The 15502-nt window shown below is 41.8% G+C and overlaps 1 protein-coding gene across 2 annotated transcripts in view; it reads right to left on the bottom strand.

The window, feature by feature from the left end:
• The window catches only part of LOC129386284 (cytochrome P450 2H2-like), a 253436-nt gene that overhangs the window by 33340 nt on the left and 204594 nt on the right, over positions 1-15502 (bottom strand). For both annotated transcript variants that reach the window (XM_055074087.2, XM_055074089.2), the window contains exons 2-4: positions 13944-14002; positions 5917-6140; positions 3881-4002 (exon numbers count right to left, since the gene is read on the bottom strand). In XM_055074087.2, coding sequence (XP_054930062.2) covers positions 3881-4002; positions 5917-6140; positions 13944-14002 — 405 coding nt within the window. The remainder of the gene's footprint in view (positions 1-3880; positions 4003-5916; positions 6141-13943; positions 14003-15502) is intronic.

Genomic DNA, 15502 nt, shown 5'->3' with positions numbered 1-15502 from the left:
TATACCTCACTTATGGCGTGTGTCGGTTGTTCTCATACTTGGATAGACGTCCTAAATGAGTTGTGGTGTAATATTTTTACTAGGCAACCCAGTTAAGTGCATCTGTTGCCTGCCCATAACGAGTTGCTTTGGAAATCACATTGGAGTTGTTTAATTCAAGAGGTAGCTATTACGAATAGCCCATTATGATTTACAATCATTCGGTGACTGTTTCGTAACATGCCTTTACATCTCACCTAGACAGTGAGGAAAGGTTTCTCTCGTACGATCAGTTTTCTTCAAAATGCTGCTGACTAGGCAAGGGAATACTTAGCAACCTTGTTTTTTTATGATAAATGATTAGGCGCCATTAACTTCGCAGGACAATTAATTTGCAAAATTATTCGTATACCATTCAAATAATCACAAGTTGAATTGAAGCAGACAGCACGGTGCGGAGTGTGTTTGGGCGAGTTCAAATTCCGCTACAAAAAAAGATTTCTTGCGAAGAAAAATAAGCAAAGACTGGTCCAAGTTGACAGCACAGGCACTTATGTTGCGCTGTTGAGAAAGCCTCTGTTTATTTTTTCTGCGCTAAAGATATTTTTTCTTGACACCACATAGGTATGAAGATATAGCGAACGGAGGAATAAATATAGATAGTTGTTAAGCAATAACTTTTTCACATTACAAAAAGAAGCATTCCCTAGAAACGTGCAGCTGCGTGCATAGTGCCACATTCATGAGCCACCCCTTTAGCAGAAGTCATCGTAAATGTTTCGTTAGGTAGGCCAAGGGGGCTCACTGATCGCCTGCATTTTTTCTTTTAGACACTTCGACACTTTGCCGGACAATTAAATCTTGGCATTTGGAAACAACCATCTTGCATAAAAAGATTACATTCCACCTGTTTTCATAGTAATACGTCAAACGATTAGAAGGGAATCACCGCGGCAGACTTGTACGGGCTACCAAAAAAAATGGCCGATTACAATTACTTCTCTCAAAAATGTCATTGGTTATGGTTACCAACGACTGGCCTGCCAAAACAACTGAACAATCACTAAAAAGTAATTGATTACTTTACCATTAGTTTCCTCTGTATTTTATCGACATTGCACAAATACAGTAAATAGAACAAGGTGGCCTGACTCTTACTGCGTCCTTTGCAGCCCTTTACGCGTTGGTGATCTTCACTAAAAATTAATTTCCAAATTTTCTTTGGAAATCTATCGTTCTCTGCTGAACACATCTGCAGCGGCACTGACATACCGCTATATGTACTGGAGAGAAGGGCTGCATGCTCTAGCGCACGAACACCTTGCGCACAAGACTGCGATTATTCAGTGCCGTGATGTTCGAATCTAGGTCGTGCATAAAGCGAAGCGCTTAATTGTTATTTGACCTAAGCTATGAAAAGCCACTGGCGATAGGGCCAGTGAAAAACTGAGAAATCGCCCATAGGCGATTTCCTGCGATCAACATCCGAAGTGGCCATTCCTGTGTGCCGTTTGAATTTATTGACTAACGTCCGACGGACCTCCTCCAGAACTTAAACGACTAACTGTAGCGATCGCAAGCAAACGTCCACGTTGCTTGAAAAGGTGGGCAAATCTTCAATGTGAATTAATCACTGTATCTTATTGAACCCTAATAATAGTGCTCGTGCGTTACAATTGCAACCGAAAGATATGCATTTGACGGCTAAGAACTCCTGCTTACTTCGGAGAAGTCGGGCTGCTCTAAGCGAAGAAGCATTGAGGAGCAGTTCTTACCTCTTAAAGGGACTGACAACGAATTTTCATAGCACTCACTTTCTTTAGTGCAATGGAACACTTACCGGCCAGAACGTCTAATCATGAAGTAGTAACGCGGGAAATGCCGTGGAACATTTTTTATCCGAAATTTTCGATCGGCAGTGAGGTTGAAGTCGTTCACTGGAAGCATGCTGAAAACTGTGATACGTGTGCGGGACAGCGACTATAGGCCGGCACTAGTGGGAGTTAGACGACAAGTGTGGCCGTAGGTGTGAGAAAGTACTATTTTGTTTATCAAGTCGATGTTCCTGCGATTCATGTTTTCCAAAGTGTTAAAGTACTTCTGCGATATCTACGTGTTTTTGCGGTTTCCTGTCGAACTGCTTTGGTATTTGACTAATCAAAACAAAACCAAGCGCATCGAAAGCAAAACGACGCTTTACACGAGGTACGTGGTTCGTGTCGCTGTAGTCAAAACGTGCGCTTTTGATTCCCGATGTCGTCTCTCGAAGACCCCAGTCAGCTGGAACACAGAATGTGAGCTCACATGCGTGCTCAGAATTGAGATCCTTGCGAAGTAGCACCCGAATGTTATGTTTCGATGGACGAAAGCAGCAGTGGAAGCGATGAATCCGACTTGAACGATAGACCACCGTCCCCGCCACAAGCAACGCGCCTGGCGAAGGCCGATTGTTAAATGCTCACTCACACTAGGCCGACCTGACACGGATTGCAGTCCTCCGACTGTCGGCGATAGCGTTTTTTTCCTTCGTGTCGGCGCCTCGGTCACACTGTACCGACGCCGAAAATCTGCCGACGGTCGGCGGAGAGCTCGGCGTCGGTACAGCGTGATACAGGCGCCGACGCGAAGGCAAAAAACGCGCTTATTTATGCCACAACTCGTCGATGGCATGCTGTATCACAGGGAGATCATAAAGCTCCGGGTACTTGCGAAGTCGTGCTATACTCAGCCGCGTACAACAGCACGTGCGCCGCTATGCATGTGGGACGACGCGAGCGCCGCTTGTTAGCGTGGACTTTCCTTACTTCGTAATACGCATACAATTATGCGCAATTCTATAATAATACACTAACTCCAATTTTAACCAATAATTATACTGTACTTAAAGACAGTCCACTTACGTACAGTAATCTCTTGACTAAGTTTCGTAGTATCAAGACTTCATCGCCAGGCCTCGCCACACACTGGTTTTTCCGAGTTTCTTTGCCAATTTAACATAATATTTCCTACTTAAATGCCAAACAGCGTGCTAGGTTCTATCACTATAAATCATGGTCTTTTAATTTCCATCAAGGTCTCGCTGCACATTCTGGCCAGTTGTTAGTCCCTTTAAGAAGGCTACTTAAAAGCATTTTTAAGAGAGTCTGACAAATTATCATTCTAAGACAAAAGCTCAAAGTTCGAACTTCCAAGGGAAATGCGCAGGTGATCGCTGTTCAGGCGATCGAGGCAAAGTAGAAGGGCGTCGACTGTGCGAGGGATGTAACTTATGCACATGTTTTAACGCCTTTGGACGCTCTAGTTCCTGCCAAATTGAATTTCTCAAAGCAGCGTCGCCTGTTATAGATTGTTTCGTAAAAATTTGTATGGTTAATGAAATCGGTTATCGAAAACAGCAATTGAGTTACAGTCAGCGTTACCGAGTACACAAACTGATCGTTATATTAGAAAATTACCAAAAAACATAATTTATTGCAATTAATAACTTACATGTAATTCATTACGTGCAAATCTGCTTCATGGGTCCCTCTAATGAACTTATATCCCGGCCACGGCGGCCCCATTTCGATGTGGGCAAAATGCGAAAACACCCGTGTACTTAGCTTTACCTTCATGTTAAAGAACCCCATATGATCCAAATTTTCCGAGTCCTCCACTACGGCGTGCCTCATACTCACATCGTGATTTTGGCACGTAAAACCTCATAATTTAATTTAAATTATTCGAGTGAATTTATTCTCGAAACTACGATACATACGGCTGGTCAATGGAAAATGATCATCTGCTTCTTTTCGATTGACCATCGCGGTATGCTCTATTATTTGAGTTAATGAGGTCAGTTAATTTCTCCAGCTAACTGGAACTATTAACAACTCTACATAGATGATATTACGCGTCTTACCTTTCTCTTTGGAACTCTGACCCCACGTTGTTGGGCGGTATTGCAGCTGTGGCATCGAGAACAACTTCTTGATCTGCTCGTAGTCGCTTATCATGACCACGTGAACACTGCCCTGCCTCAGGCTTCAACCACCACGGGCGGCACATTTGTGGAGATTTCCGATGGGAGAGAAATAACGCAACATTCATTCATAAGCATAGCCCAAATTTCTCTAGATCCCTTTTTCTACACAGGAAGACTTCAACAATAAATGTCTTTGTCTTTGTCAGGACTGAAGTCAGTTGCTGCCCTGACGAAGGGAAGCGACTGCTGGTCGAACCAACGCCGAAACATTGCTTTTTCAACAATTTTTATTCACCTCAAGCTTTAATCCTTATGTTAACTTCTGTTTTGTTTCGATTCGCATAGTTCATAATTGAAGAGATGTTGTCAGCTTACTCTGCGTATGCAATTTATTATAATCGTTTGTGTCGTCCTATAAAACGACGAACGCGTCGCTTAAGTTTCATAGTGTTCATGTAGATTTTTTTTCGTTTATTTATTACAATGCCGTGAAGTTACCGTACTTGGATGCTGCGTGTAGGCATGCCAAAGCCACAAGAGGAACTATTTAGGAATGCTCTTGCATAACATTCTCGTTCACTGAGGGGGCAACAGAACAATGTTCGCTAGCTTTTATTTTTGATATGACATACGTCCTGGTTCTGAGAGATGCCTTATTTAGTTAAACTGAAATTATTAAACTGGAGGCTAATAACAAGTACAAAAACTAATCGTATATAAATGTTTTCTACCAATGCCGAAATGCGTTTATAGCACCAGGGGTGGCACTTATGGTACTGAGCAGAAGAGATGGAGTGTCGACTGGACGAACGTGGTAAGTGGTAACGTATTGTCATAGGCAGTAACGGACATTTTCCGTCAGTAGACTTGCTACTGTACTGTAGGGAAAACAAATGTAGGAAAAGTACAAAAAGCTCTGAACGAAACACATCGACAATGAAATATTCATAACGACTGACAGGTACAAGAACTAATCCACAATTAAGAAAACATGTAATCATCTATCCAAGTTTAGCGGGAAGACTAAGCACGCGGGTTCACAGGTATCAATTATAAGGACCAAAGTGCGTGTGTTCATGACTTCTTGATTGTATACACATCGCGATAAAGTTTTCTTCGGGTTCACCACTTCACTGTGAATATGTAGTGCTAGAATTGTAGTTGTAGACTTTCAGTGGTGTACACTACTTAAAGGTCCATCCATGTCACGGTTTTGGGCATAACAAAATAACTTAAGGACTTACAATGCAGCTCAACAAATCTTGCTGTAATAAAATTACAAATAAATTCTAATGCGAATAGGCTAAGTTCAGTAATATAATAAGTGACGGCATTGAGTGGGGTCGCTGCAAAGACTAGTATGTTTAACACAATAATGTTGAAGCTTTATCACAATTCATGGCCTTGCTGTGGCAAAAAAGCCTGCTTTAGTGTTTCTATATATCTGAAATGACGCGTTTATTTTAGTCACACTGATGATTGCAATAGTGCTTCGCGTGTGTGAGAAAAAAATGAACTGGCATCACAATTCACTAGACCAATAACTTCAGAAAGAACAATGGATCGTAGAACAGAAATTTTCATAGAGTAAGAAGGTATTCAAAGCATTTACTCTGGAGGGTAAAAGATTTCAGCCTTCAGAATATCTATTGATTGCCTGGAATAATTATTATGTTTTTGATTCAACCTCAGAAATGTGGTGCACTTTATTGATTGTGTAGTGCAACCAGCTGTGGCTTTGATTTGTTATAAACTAAGTTTGTACACTTTGGCACAACACAGATGGAAGTAAATAAAGGATACCGAATGACGAACGCTGAAGAACCACATTAATATATTTTTGGAATCATACCGCGCAGTGTACAAGATCTCCGTATTCGCTGAACACGTAAACGTATTGAAGTTCACGAACGGGAATACATCTATAAATACTTTAAAAAACAAAGAAATTTAAGATCAGTGCGCAAACATACCCCACAATAGGGCCGTATTTTTTAGCCCATTTCATGGCTTTGTCGAAAGGAATGCGACCCGTGGCGAGACTGAAGCTCCCCATAAAGAGCCAGGACCGTGGACCGGGTGGTAAGTTCCTGTCGCGGGTTTTGTGCCGAAACCAAAACAGTGTCATCAGCAGAGTTGCTGCCAATGACGTCAGCGCTGCAACATACGGCAGCTTCGGATCCCAGAAAGGCACAATCTAAAAATGAAGCGAAAAGAAAGGAGCGCCATGTGTGTCCCTCCGCAATTATCAAGCGAACATGCTCGCGATCACAATTTTTTTCTTTATTGAAGGAAACGGCAAAACGCGCATGCGCCATATGCACGACGGCACTAACTCGCCGCGTGGCCAACGTTGCTTGCGGACATCTTCAGCACTGTAAACGTATGTGTCTGGAGTGCAGTGTACATGATTTGCAAGTACGAGACGAATGACGGCTCCGCAATTAAACTCGCGACGCGTCAATGACGAATGCACTTGTAATATCTGTCAAGAATGAGGCAGCTTCACCCATTTTCGGTGATCGTTAAAGAGATTACCCTCCCAGCTCCAACATTGTGGAGGCTTTGTTTATACAACAGAATTTACACGCGAATGGAGGTAAATAAAGGAACAATGTATTTGAAGTAACCATAGACAGTGGCAAACTTTATTGCAGTGTTTCTCCTTAAAACACGCATGCAGCAAATCGCCGCTCTTGATCTTATAGCCATCAGAAAGGCTCTTCGGCCTTAATAGGCCGATCAAAGCACCGTCCAACAAGGTGGCACTGTAGCTTCCGGCCCAAGTTTTCCCTTGAAGTGTGCGTGCATCGAGTGACCCAAAAGCCCTCAATTTCTGGCAGTCATCGTAAAGCATGACCAAGCGTATTGAGCCGTGGAGAATCGAGCCTCGTCGTCTTCAACACTTGACAAGTAGCGCTACTCAAGCACATACTTAGTAAAAAGAAATGGTGCCAAATAGTGCCATTTATATTGAGCGAAAAACATGCTTCGTTTAAATTTATGCAGCGGATTCATTAGCAGTTCACGTCTTAGCTAAAGTACTCCACGCTTGAGCTTTCACTGTTACGCCTTAGGAGGAAGCTTTAGCTCGGGCCCAACTCCGACGCTGCCTATTCAAATACATGTAAAACGCAAGAATGTTTTTCTGAGATAACCCCTGGACCGATTTTAATGAAATGTGTTGCATATGAGAGAGAAAGTTAAATTCTAGTGGCTCTCGGAAAGGAATTTCTACTCAGAGCCTGAATTTTGCTAAAGACATTTTTATATCTTACTTGAATTATTACGTTGGGTACAAGGGTTCTGCAAAAGCTGTATTTCCATAACACTAAATTTTTTTAGTATTTATGTGTAACACATCAATTTTGTCCGCTTTAGATGTACTATTATATGCAATTCACAGAACTGAGATATCGTTTTTCCTTGTTGAGTTACAGAGTTGTAAACTTGATATTTTCGTTTTCAGAAAGTTCTCGATATTTCCCAATTTTTAATAAAAAGATTAACGGCCAAAATCTAAAAATCTAGACCAGCAGTTACAAGACTAAGTTTTTCTTTTCAATGCAGCAAACTTCGTCAAATTTGGTGCAGTGGTGGCCGAGAAAGACGAATTCCCCTTTTACGTGTATTTAGATAGGAGCACTTGAGATAAAGCTTCCTCTTAAGTATAAACCTATGGAGGGAGAGCCTTCTTTGTTTAGCCCAGTCTTTAACACATGGATGAGTTTGAAAATATCAACTTCGAATGTTGCAGGAAGTAAAAGGGTTTGAAACTCTACAAGTCCGAAGCGAAAAGCCAAATTAGGCAGCTTCTGGGATAACTGTAACGTCGGAACTTAAGAAAACCAGTCAAGACGAAAGCATGCGGCTTTGGCGGAGTAAAAACCGTTCATAATTTCTAAGGATTTCTGAAGATTTGTCAAGAAGAACTTTCTTTCCTTCGCGTATAAGCCCAGAGACAGGCCTGATGAAAACGAAGAAAGCATATGTGGTACATTTATTACCTTACGATGCGTTGAACGTGAGAAAACGTGCCCAGTCTCCCAAGCTGTCAGTGCCCAAATGGACACTACTCTTGCCTCATTTTCTATGCCATTGAAATACAGTAGAACTAGACTAAAGGTTGAAACACTGTTATTTGGTTTAGAATGTTTCATTGTTGTTGTATCACAGGATATGACCCTGTGTGTCATTGCACATGATGTCAATCGGCGAAAACTAGACGCACCGGAAACCATCAAAACAACATCTGCACAACGGGATATTCCTCTACAGGAAAATATAGCAACCTTTTCAATAATAGCTTTAACATCAGCAGAAATACTGAAGAAACGCAATCCAACTTGTTCTTTAACTCATACTTCAATGCCGTAAACACGGCACTTATGTAACTAATTAACGCATTTTATCCGGTTACGCCCCCGACTCACCCAAGACTTATCATGATATCAGTGTATACAGGGTGTTTCAGCTAACTTAGCAAGCGTTTAAAAATATGCCGATGCATTCTAAGACGACGCAACCAAACGCATGTTGCTCACTTTTTGTATTTAGTACCTCATAAAATTTTTTTTGTAATTTGCTTTATTAGATAATTATTCAGGAATAATTAACCAACTTCGGAAGAAATGAAGTTAGATAAAAAGTTTGAGCTAGAATGTTTTAGAGCGTTTTGCAAAACGTCTGATTAGACAGCTTCTAACTTTCAATCTTTAAGTATTAGTGTTTTTCGGCTTACTACGGATGTCCGCGTTAGAAAAAAAATACCACGTGGCATACCTGCTTGCGCGCCGTGCTTGCAGCGCTCCCAAGCTGTCCGCGCACAAACGAACATAGCATCTAGAAGGGTGTGCTGGCGTTTAAAAGACGACAGGGCAGTGACCAAGGCGTTGGCTTTGCGATTTACGCCAGCGCTGTGCTTCCCTCGCGAAGGTTCATGATGGCGATAAGGAGACGCGGTGGCAGCACACCCGGCTAAATGCTATCTATGTTCGTTGATGCGCGGAACGCTTGGGAGCAGTGCAATCACGACGCGCAAGCAGGCATTCCACGTGTTGTCTTTTTTTTTTTTTTGTGGGCGTCCGCAGTAAGCTTAAGAACACTAATACCTAATAGATTGAACGACAGAAGCTGTTTATTTAAACGTATTGCAAACTTCTCTGCAGCTTTCTAATCCGAATTTCTTCCCAAGCTTTGTTCTTTCAGAAGTTGGTTTATTAACACTGACTAATTATCTAATTAATCGAAATAGAAAAAATAGCGTGACACACTACACAAAAAAGTGAGCAACATGCATTTGGTCGCGTCGTCTTAGAGTGCATTGGCTTATTCTTAAACACTGGCTAAAGGTAGCTGAGACACCACATATAGTGATTTTATTGATAGTGATAAACAAAAAGAATAAAAACAACGCACAGGGCAAGACGTTCGCGGGTATATGCGAATAACTAGAACGCACGTACTTATCAGGTTCTTAAACTTCAGCGCGCCTAAAGGTATTTAAGATGGGAGCTATAACAAGGTCATTAATTTTCTGGGCAACACAAGCACAACACAGGACACGCACCTTTGTTCAAAGTAAGGCACTGCGCTAGTAGCCCTCACATTTCTTTCATGGATGATTATTGGAAGAACCATCACTGTAAATATTTTCTGTATATAATTTGTAAGCTCAGTTGTTTTACCGCCTGTTGGAGCCCTATAATAAGGAGGAGGAAGGCGGAGGGCAACGGAGAGCGCTGTTTTTTCTCTAAAGCTCATGCCACATGAAACGTGATTAGAAAACTTGAAAAAACTAAATTATTTCCTAAACTATTTCACGATGGTCTCGCAGTCTGGAGTGTACAATGTAGCTTTTCATGGTGACCCACAAAAACAAGCAAAAAGGAATTCGAAATCAATAATTTTGATAAGAAAATCACACTTTAGGTGAAAAAAATTTCACATGCCATGTTAAACGAGGTCTATTTGAAATTCTGCAAGAAATTGCTGGCAAACGAGCAAACCAGACATGAGCATAGAAAACTACTGCGCAAGCTGGTCTGTAAAAGTAAAGGCATCCCAACGTATGTATTCATGGCTTTTCAACTTTTATTTTATCACGTTAAGCTCTTGCACCTCTTTTATTTATCTCTCTTATTCGAAGTGCCCTCAACAGTTGAGCAGCTGCGACGACGTACGCTGGCGGGTTATCGACTAGATGTATTTCGTAAAGTTTAGGGAAGGAAGATAAAGAAATATAAAACTCTGAGCGACAGGACACATGAGTCCTTGAACCAGACGTACGGCGATACCAGTTAGGACAGTCACCTCTCATGTTCCATTTAGATTTGAAAGCTTAATGGTTTAATGGCGCTTAGTTTTTCCCATGGTGACAGGTCAAAGGTGCCATATAAACAAACACAGATAATGAAAATACATTTTGACCATCCCTTACCGAAGGTATGGTTAGGTTAAAATTGGATAATGAAAATGGATGACACCCGTTAATAACGTCAGTAAAGGCCAGAAACTTTGTTGGGTCGCGATTTTCATTCTTACACGTATCGCATGCATTGAATATTTCGTTGCATACTTTTAATTTGTCCCTCGCTACGGCTATTTTGAAATCCGCTTTACTGAAGCACTCATACGTGCGGTAACAGTGATCTTCACTTGTCACTTGTGCTTGAATAGAAAAGTATCATTAGAAAAAGGAATATAACAGAATGCAGCTATGAATAACCGGATGTAATTGCTTTTGTAATCGTTTACAAATACAAGGTCATCGACCGAAGTTACATTCGCATTTATTGCTGCTTTAAATAAAAGTTTCTTCGGCAATATAAACCTTGAAAATTCTTCTTGTGTCAAAGTAGGCTTTGGGTAGACCCTGACCGAAGAAAACATTATGTCATAAAATTATTAACTGTCAAACAAGCGACAGAGAAATATTCTGCGTTTTAATAATTTTTTTTTTAATTACGGGGTTTTACGTGCCAAAACCACTTTCTGATTATGAGGCACGCCGTAGTGGAGGCCTCCGGAAATTTCGACCACCTGGGGTTCTTTAACGTGCACCTAAATCTAAGTACACGGGTGTTTTCGCATTTCGCCCCCATCGAAATGCGGCCGCCGTGGCCGGGATTCGATCCCGCGACCTCGTGCTCAGCAGCCTAACACCATAGCCACTGAGCAACCGCGGCGGGTATTTTCTGCGTTTTAAAGATTTTCTAGTAAAGGACTACCGCTTAATTACAATAGTGTCTCTTGACTTTCGCAGGTCTCGACGATGCCTGGTTGACCGTAACAGATTCCTTCTTCAAACGAAGCGGCAAGAAAAATATATAATCTAGAGTGGTTACTTTTACTAAAAGTAGCGTCTTCTATCCTGCTCCGTGTAAACTTGGTATTCTTTTTGGTAAATTTACGATATCCAAACACGTGAGAATTTTTTCAATCAAGTACATTGATTCAGATACATTTCATTACACAGTGCCCTTTGAAAGAAATGCAGCTCATAGGGGCGAAGACATGGTCTTTAAGTTATTCGGAGTTGATTCATTGTAAAAGCGAGTAGGGGAACTAATATGTGGTGCTAATAAGGCTATTACAAGCTGTTCGTATTTAATTTACGCCATCAGCCCACCACGATTGGTAAAAGCTTTCGGGCCTCGCCCACTTCACCTGTTTGTCGCGCGACGTCATGAACACTGCACAAATTATCACTTGATATGACGCGCGCACATTGATTACGCATAATTACGACAAACAAAAGAAAAGAAATATTCTTTCCTGTTCTGGGCCTGTTTCCCCAATGGCCCTGTACTATTGGACAAAATGTATCGCGCTGCACTATCTTAGCCTATCTGTCAGCAGTTAACTAAAATTGACACTGGAAACTGGAATAAACTCAGAATGGGACAGCTTTGCATTATACTTCCTATGGTTACACGCACAAACGAAAAAAAAAAAAATTTGCGCCCTCAGTGCCTATTATAATTCAAAATTTCCATTTGAAGTTGCCGCCTACGCTCACCTCCCACCGGTAGCGACGACTATTTCGGCATATAATGTATAATGTGAGGTCTTGTTGGGCCACCGCTCTGTTGTGTGCTCAGAAAGTGCCTTAAACCAAATCAAGCGTCTCGCTTCAAACAGCGTGAAACCACGTCGCCTTAACGACGCTGCACGCGTTTCAACGTTGATGTGTGCACGAAAGGGCATACTCTCGCTGTAAGAGCAGTCGGAACCAGAGAACGCCTGCAGAACCTATACAGAACTAATCGCTGAAAACCACATGGGAATGCGAAAGGAGCCACGCCGACCATGACGTGTATTCGGCTGCTGCAGTCGCGTCTGGTGCTGGCAGTACACGTAAAGCATGATCTTTCAGATTCGCTTCCGTTACTCCCAGGAAGCCATTCCAGCTGATGTAATTTCATTTCGCCACAGGTTAGTGCTTCCAGATCACTGCCCTGCTGAAATGTGTGCGCGTGTGTTTTTTTGTTTAATTCATGGACTTTTTACTGATTCGAAAACGCTCAAATTTCGCGCTGTTCCTGTGGGACCGGAGTGGTTTAAGATGCAGCGCGTAGATACAGCTCGAACATTCTGCCATGGCCATATTTCTGGTAGCTTGCGAAATAATTGTATTGAGCTAGAATATTTCTAGCACAGATTTATTTCTGCATTTTGATTCGCGTACATCACCGTTCGCGATTTATTTTTAATGTCTGCCTCTTGCATGTGCGGTATAGTGCGAAGGATCTAAGCGATTTACACTCACATTTTACCAGCAAACAGGCTCCTCTGCCTACAGTTTCTCCGTCATTACACCAACACAGTTTCTGTAGTCGTCGGCTGTGTTTACCGTTAGTTGGTAGCCATTATGTTGCTGTAACCTTGCCAACTCTGTTTATACCTCCTCAAATTTGAACTTGTATATCAGATACGCCCGTTTATTTTGTCTTGCACAGTGCCGTTTGCTATCACAAAGTTACGCCTGCTTTCCGTTCCCTTTGAATTTTGGCTGAAACATCCTAATATGCCATCTAATGTTGGGCTGCCGAAAGATAAATGAGACATCTCTGAAATGTATAATCACTGAAAAACGCCGTGCTTAACAAACACAAAAAAAGCAACAATTTGCGACGTCAATCAATTCCTTTTCCTGAAAATGGCTTAACTACACTGCTTGCATCTTCGCCACATGCAAAAAAAAAGACAACAAAATAATTCGCTGATATGTTTGATATTTTTAGGCTGTTTTAGCTTGTACAAGAGTACTAAAATCCATCCCTGACGTACAAAACATATGCTAAATAAGGCTGCAAGACCTACTTTTATAGTTGCGCCCACATAGAAACAAATCTTGAAAATTCTTCCTAAAATAAATAATATTATCGGGGAAGCCCGAAACACGGCTAAATTAACTAACCTTCGATCAGCAAGCATCCAGACAGCTATTCTGCACTGAAATACCCTCGGCGCAATTACTAGATTTTCAGTGCCGATCTAATCGGCTGAGTCTAAAAGAAATGTGCAGCGCTTTGTTATTCCTCTACTAAAGAGTAAAACATTTGGTATTCTTTTTTTTTACTCGAAGTAACTATATCAACATGCAAAAGCTATCTGCAGTGTATGAAAATGTTAAACGCAGATGCCATAACGGTTGAAAAAGGTGGAAAAGAAGAAGTTTCTCTGAATCGCCACTGTTGTGTTTAGAAAAACATACTGCCAGTCAAAAATATGATCGCAAAGACGCTGAGTGCCGCGAAAAAAAGATAGATCATTTGTTACTTGTTGAAGCTGTCAAGACGAGTCATAAAGTGGAAACAGCGTTCTTGGAACCGGGGGTAAAGACAAGCAAAAAGCGAAATGAGTTTCACGGCTATTTCGCTTCGTCAGAAATTTTCTAGACGCTTTCGAGGCAGAGTAAAAGAAAACCTAATATATTGCTGGACAAAGTGTGCGGCTTAGTCGGTAATATTGAATGTACCGTCCTGGCAAACCTTACCTGCAGGGGGTACTCATCGATTGGCATCAGAGGCATGTTGATCGACTTGCTCGCAGCGCCTATTGATAGCGAAAATCAGAAAATTACTGCCTATAGCCTGCACATTTATAGCGACGCCCTGCAAGCCGAATTGGTGCGTCACGCAACTGACATTAAATAACGTTGCAGTCGCGCGTTCCCTCGCGCGACTGCAACAACATCCCCCAATAACAGCTGCCGGTGTAGTAGGAGAGTCTCTCCCTACTGTGATTTACAATACACAAGAAAAATTCCTTGGTGCAATGTACACATTCTCGTACTAATGCGCGGCACCAGAAGGGGAACCGGAACGACCTCACTGTTCCACGTGCGAAAGCCCGGCGCGTGAAGAGATTGCTGAAGTGAAATTAAGTTCGGTGGCATCCAAGAATCTTTGTTTCCTTAACAAGGCTTCAAGGTAGAAGTCCAAACTTTTTTAATTTCATTAATCACAGAACTTTGGTTGGCGCTTGGCATTACGGTCAGGCTGTTGGCACGACTATACACCCGGTGTCCCAGTTAACTTGGACCAAGATTAAAAAAGCAAAAAAACAAAAGCAGCTGTGGAGAAATCATACCGACAGCATAGTAGTAGCCGTAGTCATGTAGTCATGTGTACTTACAGCCATTGTTTTATTCAGCATTAATTGATTAATTGCTTTTCATTTGTCCCCTTTTCCATTATTGCTTGAATCGCAAACACATCAATTACAAAGTTGCAGGGCACCTCAAATAACCTGCGAATCAAGCATTTGTTTCGTGCTCAGCTTGGCATCATTGGTCTTTCCAAGAAAAAACAAAAGCGGGCGCAACATCGAAAAATACGAAATAGATACGCGCTCGCACGCCGCTACTCAAGCTCCCCCAAGCCAATACCCACGGATACACGGCTTCACTAGCGGCGACAGCTCGATGCAGGGCATCGCGCTGTATGATGGTTGCGGCATCATGAGAACACGCCGCTGACGCATTGATAATCCTTGTACGATGCGGCGATAAACAAATGCAGCCGTATATCTTTCAAAGGTTGCTTGGAGGCGCCTGAGTAGAGGCGCGCGAGCGCGCATCTCTTTCATATTTCAGGGCTTTTGTTTTTTAATGGAAGAAATCAGACACACTTCAGCCGAAATAAATACTTGATTTCGAGGTTATTCAAGGTGCCCTACAACTTCGTAATTGACATGTTTGAGATTCAAGCAATAATTAGGAAGATCACTTATTAAAATAAATTAATTAATACTTCGTGATGAAGAAATACTGACTGTAAGTACACACGAGTGCCGCTACTATGCAGTCGGTACGATTTCTCTAGAGCTCTCCGATTTTTTTTAAAATGTTGGTCCAAGTTAACTGGTAAAGCCGGTATAGAAGCATTCAAAAATGCTATATGCGTGTTTTCCCGGCATCCTGGGAGAACTAGATATATCGTCAAGTGCATATTTGCAGAGAAATTGCCTTGTTCAGTGAAAAAAATGCAATACTGCTAAACTCCCGTTGTCTGCCTGTTTAGAGACTTTATGTAATGTGATTTCAAACATACC

The sequence above is a fragment of the Dermacentor andersoni genome, chromosome 4, assembly GCF_023375885.2.
Source record: "Dermacentor andersoni chromosome 4, qqDerAnde1_hic_scaffold, whole genome shotgun sequence".
Classification (NCBI taxonomy): domain Eukaryota; kingdom Metazoa; phylum Arthropoda; class Arachnida; order Ixodida; family Ixodidae; genus Dermacentor; species Dermacentor andersoni.
The sequence above is the reverse complement of the archived record's forward strand: the minus strand, read 5'-3'. Positions and strand labels throughout refer to the sequence as shown.